Raw genomic sequence first — 14,934 nt, 5'->3', positions numbered from 1 at the left:
GGTTAGTGATGCATTGCCAAGTTTATTTTTTTTACATCGGAAGGATCCTCTGAAACTTTTATCTCAAGACGTGGGCAAAAAAGAAGTCATTTCCTCTGCTGTAACGCAAAATTGTATAGTTTGTGAGCAGATGTACAGGACAGTGTTTCATTAAGTCCTGCTTCAAGCAGCACGATTCCTTTCTTTAAACCTTTATGGTAAACTTGCTAAGCAGTTTTTACAATGATGCAACTTTTTGATTTTTCAGAGCTTATGACAGTAAGAGTGGCCAAGTTCATGTCGGTTGCTTTTGGATGAGTTTGGAAAATCTGGGACAGTTTCTAAACCACGATGCTTTGGGGAGCTCTCTGTTTGGAGGCAGGAATTTGTAATTTCCACTTGAGCACTTATATCCAGAAGGAAGGAGGTACAGAGTGGGATTATGATGACAATATTTAAAATCATTTTTCCCCAAAACTTTTTAGTGAATTGAATGTTTCAGCTTGACCCCCAGAGCCTGCAGCTGTTAAACATAGAGAAGCACTAACAGTCGTCTTGTGTTTGGCTGTTAAAGTCTATTGGCAGATACTCTTGAAGCAGTGGGCTGTTTGCTTACATTTTTGCAGCCGACTTCTACTTGTTGCCATGGTGGACAGTATGTTTCTGTCAATAATTTGGCCTGGCGTAGCCTGTCTGCACTGACTCTCAAACTTTATTGAACCGTTCGACACAACAAGATTAGACAGCTTTCGTCTTTTGGCTTGCTGAAGGGGTTGCTAAATTTATAAGAGCCGGCAGGAATATTGCATGGAAAAGTTTTCCCTTTCACTGCATAGAGAGTGCTTTCACGCTCATAGCTGTGTGTATTTTGGAGTGTGTATTCTGTCAGGTTTTCATCTGAATTCCCATCAAAAGCAACTCAGTTCACGAGGTAAACTTCGTGAGCTAGTTCTCTGCTGAAATTTTTTGACGGGAGGCGAGGTAAAAATGTAGTAGCATCAACTTCGGTAGAAGTAAGTCTCCTGGATGAGAATTTCCACATTAAAAAAAAAATTTCTTGCTTGCATTTAACTTTACTAGGGGAATGGCTTAATTTGTATTAAATATTTGAACAGTGGTTATTTCTTATTATAACTTTAATATTCACACATGTTGAGTTAACTGATTAGGAAAATCATGTAGCTAAAAAGGCACCCTCCTTGACCCTTGTCCCTCCCTTTTATCCCCCACCCACTACTTCCTTCTCCTAGGAGGTTGAGGGTGTGGGTGAACTCTCTGGCCAAACCATGCCAATTATTCAATTATTTGTGATTTTGGATTCGGATGCTCATCATAAAGACATAGTTTCCAAGAAACTAAGTTTATTATAGGGATTCAGTTTTAAGAGAAGAAAAGTTAATGTCTTTCAGGAAGATTAAGCAAAGGAAATCCTGTTTTAAACCTGGAACAGATTAGTCGAGCTTGGGTTACTGTATGCATCTTTCCCAGCGAATGCTAATTATGTGCCACAGCCCTGAGAGGCAGTAAAAGAGTTTTCCTAGCCTTCCAAATAGACAGTCCCATTCTACAGAATTTGCACCTCATTGCTAGCTAGGGTTCACTTGAAGTTGATATTTGAAAAGAAGGCTTTACATAGAGAGCAAATTAGTGGAAAATATGACTTGGGCCATTTGTAGGTTATAGGAATTTTTATAAAACCTACTATAAGTCTTGGTGTTTTGACACCCTTTTGCTTTTACATAACTGAAAACCCCTTAGTCTGTAGTCTGCAACTTCACTGTTAATGAAATCCAAGGATGGATTAGTGCCTAAAAGTATTAGTCAGAAGGGAAAGTAACAATGCAGGTTTTTAAAAAAGCTTTTTTGTAGTTTGTTTTTAAATTACCAAAAGCATGGTTTGACTTGCTTTATAAAGACCAAAACGTGCGAAAATGGAGGGTTACACCTGATTTTTTTTTTTTTTTTTTAGTAGTCACTTGATAGATTAAACTCGTAATTTATCCCTTAATTATAAGGTTTAGGGGTGAGGAACTGCACAAAACAATATTAAAATAATGTTTCACAGTTTCTTGGTAGTAGTCAGCAAATTCAGATGAAACGTACCTCATTGTGTCTGTTCTGTTTTGCAAGTCATTTGCTAGCCTGAAAAAAAGTACATTGCTTATTTCTTCAAGTCCCAGACATAGGCAGAAAGACTGCAGTTGCTCTGGCATTAGGTAGTTCAAGTCATCAGTCAACACAAAGCAGTAGCTGTTACTTTAGTTTATATTTTACATATTTGTGTTTATAGCTGTACTTCCTGTTGAATTTATACAAAGAGGTATAAAACTACTAGAGCATAGTTGTCCTCCTTATGGGTCTTTGAGCTAGACATATTTGCTATCAGTTTATATGTTTGGGTATGATGTGTTCAAAGTCTGTCTATCTAAAATATCATTATTGCTTAGGCTCAAAGGATTTTTTTTTCCACTAAGGAATGGAATATAGTTTTTAAATTAGATGTGTAAGAAGTGACCTAACAGCTTTGTTTCCATCAGCACTTATCGGCCAGAGCACAGTCTGTTGATTACACGCAGAGCTTGTTTGGGAGTACTTGGCTTAGCGTGTGTGTACGATACTAATAATGAATCGTCCACTTGTTGCAGATTCAGATAGCCAGTTTGGCTTAATTTTATGTATTAGTTCTTTGATCTGTTATTATAGAAAGGTCACCCAATCACATTTGCAGACAACCATAGTGGATAGATGGAAAGATCTTACAGATCAAAAGGAACTAAAGTAGCAGATGCTGGAATACCAAATATATGTGGAATTTCAACATGCTGTTCCTTACTTATCTGAAGAAATATGGGTCCCACTAAAGCATGCGCGTTTATCAACATAACTGGCTGCATTCTTCGCCCACTGAGCCTTCTCATGCTTGGACTTCCAGCCACACATGTTTTTTACCCTCGGTCTCAGCTCTGGGGTATGGTTAGAAGCAGGAACCATCTCCATTGGGCACTGTAGGTTTTCACGATTGACACCTTTATCCCCGTACCCAGTGGGTTTTCCGCCCCATTTCTGACTCTCTGAAATTTCTCAGTGAGTTACCAAATCTGACTTGAAAACCAAAAACACCAACTTCTGAATCCCCTTCTAACACATCATCCTTAGAAGAACAAAGAACCTATACCACCACCTAGAGCCACCCAGCACATCAGTGGGTGGCTGGACTTGTCATTACCCCAGACGCTCTTTCCTCCAGCAGAGAAAGGGAAGCCAGAGCCTCCCATCTCAGGCTTTAGGCTGGAGAAATGTTCAGTTCTACATGGGACCTGCAGGGACATTGGCAAGTCCATGGTTAAAAGCCTCACTGGCAAATTCAGCTGTAAGCTGGTGATGATAATTTGCTCACCCCCTACATCTCAACTTAAGTCTCATTTCCTGCTCCCCTTCATCCTCCCATTTGTATTTTGGAGTCTTATTCATAAGCAATTTTTTCTTACAAATATCCCATCACAGTGTAGTTTTTGAAGTTGCCATGAATGAGAAATAGGCTTCTTCTAAAGTGGTGGTGGGAAGGGGTTACAGAGGGAGACCTAATTTATTACTAGTTTTCAGTTGCTCCTTATAGTGGATCACAGTGTCTTTCCTTGTCCTTCATTCTCTAGAGGATGAAAGTCCTGGACAGACCTATCACAGAGAGAGAAGAAACGCAATCACCATGCAGCCACAGAGTGTCCAGGGGCTCAGCAAAATCAGCGAGGAGCCTTCCACATCCAGCGACGAGAGGGCCTCGCTGATCAAGAAGGAGATCCATGGGTCCATCCCGCACCTGGCTGAGCCCTCTGTCCCTTACCGTGGGACAGTGTTTGCCATGGACCCCCGGAATGGGTACATGGAGCCTCACTACCGTAAGTGCTTAATGCCAGTTGGCGGGGAAGGGTGTGTGGGCGCGTGTGTACCTGTGTGCACGTGCATGCACGCTGTCTGAATTCATTATTTGGTTTGTATTAAACAACAAAAACAATCTGTAAAAATGTTTCCTTTGCTTTCCACTTTTCTTCTTACTTCTACTTCCTGACCTTTTAAAAAATCCTTAAGCAGTGTCAGGGCTCAGTGGGGCAGCCTATGGGAAGGTGGCCCATTTGTGGCTATTCCACATGCACTTTTCCTGGGAACTAGAACCGAGTTTCTTCTACCCAGGTAGATGCTGCAGGAGGTAAACTGGTTGATGGTGGGGAGTTATTAAATGGGCTGCACTAGGAGAGGTCTTTACCAGGAGCTATTCCCAATTATGACTTTTGCGTAATTGTTGAGGAGGAACAAACCTCTTTGAACAAATCAGTGCGAAACTCTTTAATGCAGAAGATTTTTCTCTGCACTGCTTGTCGCTAACTAGCATACTGGAAACTTCTGAAGCTCTTTCTTCAGCATTAATACAGTTTAAGAAATTAACTAGGACTCCTGAACTCAAATATATGATGATTTTCTCCAAAGGCAGAACATAAACAAAAATATAATAGTTGAGTTTGTCTCTGGCCTGTTTCTAGTTAAAAACTATATAATTTGGTGGTGGAGCAACGAAGCTCATATTGAGGTGCCAAAGCTTGCAGTTCCTGATTACAGATTTATCACCTAGCCAGGATACAGACTTGCCATTTAACCTTTGAGTCTCCAATTCCAGATGATCCATTGAGCTCCAGAGAGGGGGACTGGTTTGTGTTTCCCTTTTTCCACATCATTCAGAAATTTTAGTGTGTGAAGGCAAAAGGTCATTAGCCAGATGACTGATTAGTGAGGACAGCTGATTAGCGCATGTTTTTTTGCTCGAGAAAGTGCCCAGGATAAAAGCTAATTTCATCCCTTCGTTAGTTGGCTTGCAGCAAAGGGGGATGTTCACTCATCAAGCTGCAGATCAAAGAGCCTCACACAACCTTAAGTCTCTGCAACTGCTTTTTTCCCCGACCAGATTATATTGTTGAAAAAATGGAAGATACATTATTTTTTTAAGCGGAGAGAGCAGTTTTTTAAAGTGGTCAGAAGCATGGAGGAAAAGGTTTTTAGGAATTCGTCTAAGCTTTTTTTAAAAGGCCCCAACTTCTCTTTCAAAAGAGGTGTTCCTGTTTAAAAAGTCCTATTGCTAAAGGTACAGGAACGAAGAAGAGATGTAGTTGCACGTTCTTTTCCTTCCCTCGGTAAAGGTTTATTTCGTTTTATTTTTATTTTCTTTTAGGCATGAAGGTTTAAAATAACATTGGTGGGATTTTTCTTTGAGGATATTTCCAGGTTTTCTACCTTGTGTTATTTGTTGGTCTCCATTAAATATCTATGCAGAAAATGTGAGGGAGTCCTACATATTTTCTACCTATCTTTATACTCCCTAATATTATGCTTACTTGAAAAAAAAAAAATCTAGTCTAGACTATTAGCCATAAGCTGCCTGCGTTGTTTTGTCCTTGTGCATGAGGACAAACTTCTCCCACCTCATATTTATGTTTTGTTTTCCTGCCCAGATGCCCACCAATTAGTGAGGTATTTAATTAGTCAGGACAGCTGATGAGTACTTCTTTTTTGGCTGAAGAAAGTAGGCAGATAACCGTTAACTTTCTCTCTGCGCCGTTCAGCTTGCAGCTTGCTCTCTGGGTTTGTTTGTTTCTAACGGTTTCCCCATTGAATCCTTTGCCTGCCGTTTGTGGGGCTGGGCTTCTCCACACCTGGGACATTCATTCATCTTCTCTCCTCTGTGTGTGTGTGACCCATCTCTTGGACGCTCAGTGGAAATACAACATTGGACACTGGAGCGCTCTTAGTGGGACTAGGATTCATTCATTGTCACTCAGTTTTGGGGACATACCACCAAGAAGATGGTCATCCTTCAGATTTTTTCACCGTATTAAGTCACATAAAAAGTTATCACATAAAAATTATTTGATGTAAGAATCACATAAAAATATAAGTTATCACATAAAGTTATGTGATAACTTATAACCTATATAAAGAAATGGCAAATGTCATTTTGACCCACCATCCCAACTTACTCTCTAAATTGATCATACATAAATGATATCATTACATAAATAATGATAATAATAATGACAGGGAGGCCTAGAGGTTGGCTGAGGTCTCAGGGGATTTGGGTTTAAGTTGTGGCTCTGCCACTTACTAGCTGTGTGACCTTGGCCAAGTGTGTTGACCCCTCTGAGAATTATTTCCTAATGGTTGAATGGGAGTAATAGTATTAATGCCTACTCCGTGGTGTTCTAGTGGGAGTTAAATGAGACAATGCAAATAAAATATTTACTATAATCTCTGGCATGTAATTAAGTTCCTCAAAATTATTAAGATGGTTCTTCTTTCTGCCTCACCTTCTACCACCTTTCTTTTACTTTTTCTTTCTTTTCCTCCTCCTATTCCTCCTGTTCCTCCTTCCTCCTCATCTTCCTGTTCCTTCTCTCCCATCATCATCATCATCAACTCTCTGTGATTAGTTTACTGTTCAAACCAAGTCAGATGTTGTGCCTGTTGCTGTTTGGTTCAGTGTAGACTGGTTTTTCTCTGCCCGACCCACTCATGTCTTCCCCAAGATCATTGTCATCTATAAACACTGATTAGAGATAAGGTTGTAAACCTTGGCATGGTTAGAACTGTGTCCTGTGACCTTCTGAACATAATCCTTTCTCACTGAACCAAGGTGGATTGACTAATTTTTTCTGTTTTGTAAGTGAAGTAGTTTTAAAGCTTTTAAATGAGTTTGAGAACTCTTAACGTTATCAATTCTTATTACAAAGTGTTGTATGTAACTCAAATACAAACTTAATATATGCTTAATAACAGAAGGCACAGGATTATTTATTCATATTAAATAATTTAAAGATGTTTTAAACTAACCTTCAAAGAGTCAGCTAGGATATGGCTGTACTTTTTCTAGAGCCCTGTTAGATTATTTAGTTTTCTACCAGCATAAGTGTATTAAAAAAAAAAAAAAGTATTGTGGTAAAAATGTACATAACAAAACATTTGTCATGTCCCCATTTTTTGTGTGTACAATTCAGTGACATTAATTATGGTTCACCATAGCAAGTATTTTTTAGGTACTTTGTAGTACAGTCTATCTGTTTTATGTGGGTATAATCATCCAGATAAAGCTAATGCTGATTTGATGCTGAAGTTGAAAAACTATAAAAAAATATTTAGTGTATAAAAGAAATACCCTTTTTTAAAAATGAGATATAAAATTTTGATCAGATTTGTTCCTTGAGGGTCAAGCTTGTATCAGTCCTGCAACACTCAATAACACAAGTTCATGGCCAGACTTCAGTAGCTCAAGGTTCAGAAACACCTCAGTAGACCATCCTCTTCCCTTGAGTTGTTTGCTGGCTCTACTGGAGAAAAACCAAGACTCCGGTAATCCAGTGTAGCTGGATGTGGAAACATAGCAGTCCCTTCGTTTCTCTGTGGTTGGAAAATGTGGACTTTTCAAGATGCCTAATTTGTGCTTCTATATATACTAACTTTGTATTTCAAAAGTGTGGGCAGGCTTCCTGTAAGTCTGGTAAAGGGAGAATCGTTCTTTTTCTCTCAGAAGGACATCTGTAAAATTTTTATTGCAGAAGATTTGATGATACTTGGGTAGACAGTGTTGCATCTTCACAAATTTTAGTTAGGCAGGATTCCAAGTGTTTTACGTTTTTGTGAGTTTGACATAAAAAAAAAGAAAGAAAATCTACGGGCAGCGGGCACTTCAAACATTTGCAGCATATGTTTGGAATCAAATCCCCATGGGAGGCACTGGGGGATATTCTCCTAGGAAGGGTAGCTGTGGATGGGCTGTATATCAAGGCAAGAAAGAAGCCGTTCAAGCCGCGTGGCTCAGACATGTTGCGGTGCTGACAGGTTCGCTGCTACGAGATCACTAGCACTTTATAATTTGGCAGAGCATGGGAGGGGCTGGATTTGGGAGGCCTGATCTGCTTGTACCCAAGTCAGGATAAAAACCCCATGTCTCCTGCCCAAAGCTTTCTCAGCAATTTTATTCTGCTCCTGCTCTATCTGTAGCCAGCGCTTTCAAACCACCATCACCCCACCCCTGCCTTCATTTACTATGGTGCGTTTCTTCTTTTATAAACTCACAAAGGCAGGTGACATAATAGTTAAAGCATTCCTGTACCCTGGCCGACACTTAACTTTTATTTTCTTCCCTGTTACAGAAAACATGTGTTTCGTGGTCTCTTGTCTTACTGTGAAGAGGCTCGTTTTCGTTACTATTTCTACAGGGATTTTTGTGTGGAGTTTCTAGATTTACTGGTTGTGTCAGAGCCCCTGCTGGCTTTATAAAGGCCTAGAAAGATGCCTCGTTTTCTAAAATTTCAGGCTCCTTTGCAGTTGTGTGCAGACTGCTTTCCTTCTGCCCCCAGCAGCTCCCAGGCAGTGATTTCTCATGGAAAATATGATTCATTGCTCCATGAAAATGTTTTGATTGAAAACATACCACTGGTATTCTTCCTTATGTTTCCCAGCTCAGATGACAGAGCTATTAGTTGCTAATTAGCAAAACCTGAGGAATTAGCTTAAAGAAAAGAAACTGAATTTTTAATTGGCTTGCATCTATTTTCTGGGGAAAGCTGCTATGCAGAGCTTACTTACATCTTTGTGTGCTAAAAGAATGCATGGAAGTTTTTTTCACTACCTGTCTGTCTTTATATTAGGTGACTTCCTACACCCCTTAGAAATACATCTTCTAAGCTGGTGGAAGAGAAGATGTGTATTTTACATATTTAATAGGTGCACCTGCTCACATTTCTCTTAACTGCTGGAGTGTCATCTTGAGACTGTGAGAGACAAAAATGCCTACGAGGCACATATGAGCGGTTTGGAGTTGACCAAGCAGCAGAGGCAGTGACAGTTCCCTGCACACACTGTTCCAGCCTCAGCCTGCATGTCTTTCACCTCTTTGGAGAACAACTGATGAGCCAATCAGATTTTTTTTTTTTTGGTCCCCCTAGGAAATTAGATTATTTAACCAAAAAGGCTGACATTGGGTCATACGCTAGGGGCTTGGCTGGATATCTTGCTTTCTTGGCTGTAAGTCTTGAATGGCAGGGGGAGCTGGAGTGAGGGAATCCAAACCAATCCATGAACCTTTGCAAAACTTTTTATTTGTGAACTTAAGAACAGCTCCCTGCTTATTCTCGTCCTTCTCTTCGAAATCCAATATGACATTCCTTGTTTTCATTTACAATCCAGAGGTAATGTTTTAAGTCCAGAAACAATGAGCTGCTTTTATAGATTTTTTTTAGGAGCTACATTGCAATTTAACTGAAAAAAAGCAGTAGAAATTTGTCGTTGTCAGCTGCCGTCGAGTTGGCAACTCTACACACAACAGAGCAAAATGCTGCCTGGTCATCCCCCGTCCCCATGATCAGTTGCGGATCGGACCTTTGTGATCCATAGAGTTTTCACTGGCTGATTTTCAGAAGTAGATCACCTGGGTTTTCTTCCTAGTTCATCTTAGCCTAGAAGCTCTGCTGAAACCTGTTCAGCATCATAGCAGCACACTAGCCTCCACTGACAGATGGGTGGTGGCTGCACATGAGCTGCATTGGCCAGGAGCCGAATCCAGATCTCCTGCATGGAAAGCGAGAATTCTCCCACTGAACCACCAGTGCCTCAGTAGGAATTCAGGGATGTATAATTCTTACTGTTTCAGAGTTGACTCCTGTCAATGAATCTTGACTACTCTGGCGCCTGATGTGACTGTGTGTGGTTCTCTGTGTTGGTCTTGGGGGACAGCGAGTGAAACTGGGGATCAATGGTGGGAGAAACACTGTAGCCTTTGGAAAAATTAGTTATTGATCTTATCCATTTGATTTTGGGGCTATATTCACTAGGGGGGACCAGGTTGAAGCTTGAAGACTACCTAGGTTGAGGAATAGAAAAGGCTAAAGGAGGCCATATTTTCTAGAGAGAATAAGTGAGCCCGTCTGGCACTCTCCATGCCCCATCCCCTGGCCCAGCCCTTCCTCCCACTGCTTCCAGCCCAGTCCTCTTCACCGGGCAGATTAGGCTCCCTTTGGCCTCCCGCTCAGGCTGCTGTGTCCATTCCCTTCTTGCCTCTGCTCATAATGTCGTTCCTCCTGGAACAGTTCTTTGCTTTCCTCCCTGCCTTCAGTTTTAGCTTATGCTTCCCATCTAAAGACCTACCTCCTTTAAAAGTCTTCTTAAAAGGTTCTTTTCCTACCCTGGACACCAAGGAGACATGTAATTTTCGCTTTGATTTAACAAGCAGCTACTTCTTTGTATTATCCATATACACTAGCCTAAATGGTGGTTAACGTGCTCACCTGCTAACCGAAAGTTTGGAGGTTTGAGTCCACCCAGAGGTACCTTGGAAGGAAGGCCTGGTGATCTACTTCTGAAAAATCAGTCATTGAAAACCCTGTGGAACTAAGTTATATTCTGACACACTTGGGGCCGCCATGAGTCCGAATCAACTTGACGGCAACTGGTTTTCGTTTTTGTTTTTCTCCTTTAGAATAACCTAATTTGTCCGGGGCAGGATGTAGCTGTAGTACCCATCAGAATTCCTGGGGCAGGCTTGGGTGTGCTCATCAGTCCGTCGTAGAACGGAGAAGGTGGGAACTGCTGGGCTCCTTGCTTGCAGTCACACCCAAGATGAAGTTCCAGGCATTCACTGCCCATCAGGGGTGGCTGCTTGGCAGTTTGAAGAGACTTTGACCTGTCTGCTTCTGTTTTACCATTTGCTTATTGTACACCACCTCTGATCCAAACCTAGTTACCCAATCCTTTCTGAAAGTAGGCAAGTTCTAAGGTCTTTATGGAACATTATACACTTGTAAATAGTACATTTTTAAAACATCAAAATGTTTGCTTCCACATACAGCAATCCATACAGAGATGGATTGGGGTACTTTGGAAGAAGTTGGTGATTTATTTATTCACAGAATTAGATGAGGATCCTGATTGTAGATACTGTGGGATTAGCAAAGGTGATCCACCTCTCTTACATGTTTTGACACCCATCTAAAATCCAGCAAGTAGATATTTTTCCTGTAGATGAGATAAGCGTGATGATATTTGTTTGCCCTTTTCCAGATTTCAGTGATTTTTCTTATCTTCAGTAACCTCTAGGCAATTCACGATTCTGGTGACATCCCAACTTGTTAGTGCCCAGGTATGTGTGTAGCCCATGTTAATTGGAATTCCTGACCTACACCCCAATATGGGATCATGAATCCAGTTGTTTAGATTCCATTTACTTATTTTCCTTTTCTAATTTGGCACCCAGCCAACAAAAGTGGCACTTATTTTTTAATTGCTCGTGCCCTGCCTCCCTCCACCCCCTTCCTTCCTTCTTTCCTTTCTTCTTTCTTTCCTTCTTAGAGTAAAGCATGAGAAACCCGGCAACCCCTGCCATTCCATAGCCATCAGCTAAGAGCTTTCTGTCCCATTTGCTATTAGAGGCAACGTTATCCTCAGCCCTTCTCCTTTTTCTTGTATAATTAAAGAATGTTACCTTTGATGTCTCTTGAAAGCTGCATCTCCTGTCCTGCTTTAGCTTTCTTGATCTTGTACCTATAAATTGGTGCTGCATCTTCATATCCTTAGTGAAAGCCTTGATTTCCTCTCTTTGTGCTTTTCGTAGTTTGGATTAATATAGAGTAACCAATCTGGCATTTTATTGCTCTGTCTTTCCTATGTTCTGACATAGTTTGGATTCTCATAGACGTCTTTGGAACCAGGTTCTGTTCTGACACACATAGGGCCATCTTCCTTGATTCTTTTAGCTTTTAAATTTAGTAACCTTTGAGTCTCCCTTGAAATGAATTCTCCTCATTTTCCTCATGTCTTCTTTCTTTTGGGCGGGGGGTGGGGGGTGTCTAGGCTTTCCATTAACCTCAGTTTTTGATGAGCTTCTTCTTGTTAGAATAAAACTAATAATGATTCTGTTGGCTTCATTCAGTTATTCATTTTTTTGTTAATTCTGTCATTCATTAATTGAATATGTGCTTATCCTGTGTCTCCTAAGTGCTAGGCAATGTTGAACACAGTGGGCGTGGTCCCTGCCTCTCCTGAGCTTCAGGCTAGTGGGACTTAAGAGTGGTTAAGAGCTCAGCTGTTAACCAAAGGTCTGAAGTTCACATCCACCAGCTGTTCCTTGGAAACCCTATGGGCAGTTCTGCTTTGTCCTACAGGGTAATAAGGAGTCAGAATCGACTCGATGGCAACAGGTTTGTTTGTTTGAGATAAGTCAATACAAAAGGTCAATACAAAGTAAGCCTCCGAAGAGACTGAGCAATACCTGGCGCAGACTTAGAGAGGCCAGAAGGCTTCCTGGAGGAAGTGACATCTGAACTAAGGTTTATTGCAAAGAAGCGAAGGAAGCGTAATCTAGGCCGAGGGGAACATTTGCAAAGGCTTAGAGCGTGAAGGAGAACCTGACACTTTTAAAGAATTGAGAAAAAGCTCTGTGGTTGAAGGACAGGTTTCAAGAAGGGGTCCAGGCATCAGGGCTTCTTATTATTTGAGAGCCACAGCCAGCTGCTGTCCAGGCGATTCCGACTCAGGGGGACCCCATGTGTGTCAGAGTAGAACAAATACTTCATAGGGTTTCATTGGCTGATTTTTTTTTCAGAAGTAGATTGCCAGACCTTTCTTCCCCGAGGCACCTCTAGGGCAACTGGAACCTCCAACCTTTCCATTAGCCCAGGGTGTTAACCATTTGCACCACCCATGAATTACCTGTTGGAGGGCAGTGGGGAGCTATTCGTCTTGTGCATCCGGTGCTACCTGACTTGTTTCATGGCTGTTTGAATTTTTTAATAGCCCTTTGGGTAACTGTGTTCCCTGTTACTAATGAGGAGATTCTTTGCCAGAGAGAATATGATTCCCCCGCCTCCTTGGGATATGCTGGTGTGAGTTCCCATCACGGCACCTTCCCTGCGCTCTCTCCAGCTGCCATTTCATTGGTCTTCAAGTACGTGCTGCTGTTCCCCTTGCGTTGGCAGTCACGTTTTCCCCAAAGACAACAAAATCCAGTTCTACTTGTTCTCAAACAGCAGAACTTTTCAGTATTAGGTCACCCCGGTAACACAATGTCTAGATCTCAAACTACAAATCCCTAACATCCGGAAATAAATTTGGTTTAATTTCAAATGAATTAGAAGTATTCCGTATTCAGACACATTTTAACTTGTAAAGGTAATATTCACAGTGGGGAAAAAAAATCCTTGAGTTTCATTTTACTGGAAAGCTCCCAAATCCGCTAACATCAGTCGAGCTCGAGAAATTGTACAAAGGGGGCACGGTGAGGTTGGAGATAGGGGCCAGAAATAACAAAGTGGAATTCGCTGGGAAATCCAGTAGCTGACACTGCCAGGGAAAAAGAAGAACAAAGCCCTTCACTGGTGGAGTAAGCCCCCCCAGTCTGGCCTGGACTGGAAGAATCTGAGGGGAGATGGCAGGACCAGGGAGAGGACACTTGAATCCTCCCCGTGGGGGGCTGCAGGGCTAATCAATGGCATTGTGCAGGTCACAGGAAGCCCACTCTAGGAAGCTGGGTGTTTACCTGGAGCTCTGGGGGACCCCAATCTGCATCCTGATTGTGCTGGTGAGTGGAATAAAAGGAGGTTCCTGCCTATTTCCTAGGTAATTCAGAGAATAGCCTACAGGGGTTAGGGGTGGGGCAAGGGGTGCTAAGAAACACCACCTCTCCTCTTGGTTTGCTTTTGTTGAATAAGGCTGCTCTCAAATCTGGCAAAATTTCACATTTCTTTTTCCCTTTTAAGCAAGGAATGTCATGCTCCTCCCCACCCCGGGTCATAACAGAATATGATATAGTGTTCCTGTGACCCGGCCCCCTGCCTGGGGATCTATGACCCTCTCTGTCATGTGAGGACTGTGATCCCAGCCTAACGCAATGGACAGGACCAAGGACAGGACCAAATGGGTCAACTCTTTTGCTGAAATGTGCACTGCTCTGTCTAATGTATATATGTCTGTGGGATGCATTTTTATGTAGCCTCTATCTTTTATAGGCGCCCTGGTGGCACAGTGGTTAAGAGCTTGGCTGCTGACCAAAAGGTTGGTGGTTCAAATTCACCAGCTGCTCCATGGAAACCCTATGGGACACTTCTACTCTGTTTCATAGAGTTGCTATGAGTCGGAATCAACTATTGTTGTTGTTAGCTGATTTTCAGAAGTAGATCGCCAGACCTTTCTTCCCAGTCTGTTTTAGTCTGGAAGCTCCGCTGAAACTTGTTCAGCATCACAGCAAAATGTAAACCTCCACTGACAGACGAGTGGGGGCTGCACATGAGGTGCGCTGGTCAGATACGGAACCCGGTTCTCTCGCTGGAAGGTGAGAATTCTATCACTGAACCACCACCGCCCCCATTAATGATGATCATATTCAGAGGGATAAGATACTTTAAAAGTCTTTGTATCTGACACGTTGCCTCAGATTGATGATATGGAGTCCCTAGCATTTCTGATCACACCCCTGATGTGACCTCTTTCAAGTCTTACTCCACTGGGTGCAAGATTCATGGTGTTTATACTCAGTAGAAACATTCCACGCATTGTTGGAGAGCCTGCTATGAGTCAGACACTGTTCTGGCCCTGAGGATACAGCTTTACCAAGAGAGATCAGAGTGTTGCTCTCAGGGAGCCAGCCTCCAGGGGGAGGAGACACACACCAAATGCCTCGGCAGGTGGAGCTCCGAGGAAGATAAAAGGGGGATGTGCTGGAGAGGGGCTCGAGTTGGGGTAACGTCCCTTAGACTGGGTGGTCAGGTGAGGGGAAGCCACACTTAGGAGGTGCCTTTCCAGCTGAGACCCAGATGACAAAAAGCAGTCAGCCCTGGGGAGATCTAAGGGGAAAGCATTCCACTTACAGAAGTTTGCTGGGCAAAGGTCCAGGAGCAGAGAGAAGGCTAGTGGGGCGGGCTGGAG

General features: G+C 42.2%; 1 protein-coding gene across 1 annotated transcript in view; it reads left to right on the top strand.

Moving 5' to 3' along the window:
* The window catches only part of GLI3 (GLI family zinc finger 3), a 326,741-nt gene that overhangs the window by 83,727 nt on the left and 228,080 nt on the right, over window positions 1-14,934 (top strand). The window contains exon 2 of the mRNA XM_004383958.1: window positions 3,633-3,875. Within this exon, the coding sequence (XP_004384015.1) occupies window positions 3,633-3,875 (243 nt within the window). The remainder of the gene's footprint in view (window positions 1-3,632; window positions 3,876-14,934) is intronic.

This window comes from Trichechus manatus, unplaced genomic scaffold (assembly GCF_000243295.1).
Source record: "Trichechus manatus latirostris isolate Lorelei unplaced genomic scaffold, TriManLat1.0 scaffold00114, whole genome shotgun sequence".
In the NCBI taxonomy this organism is placed as follows: Eukaryota; Metazoa; Chordata; class Mammalia; order Sirenia; family Trichechidae; genus Trichechus; species Trichechus manatus.
Note: the sequence above shows the minus strand (reverse complement) of the source record. Positions and strands in the feature narration are given on the sequence as shown.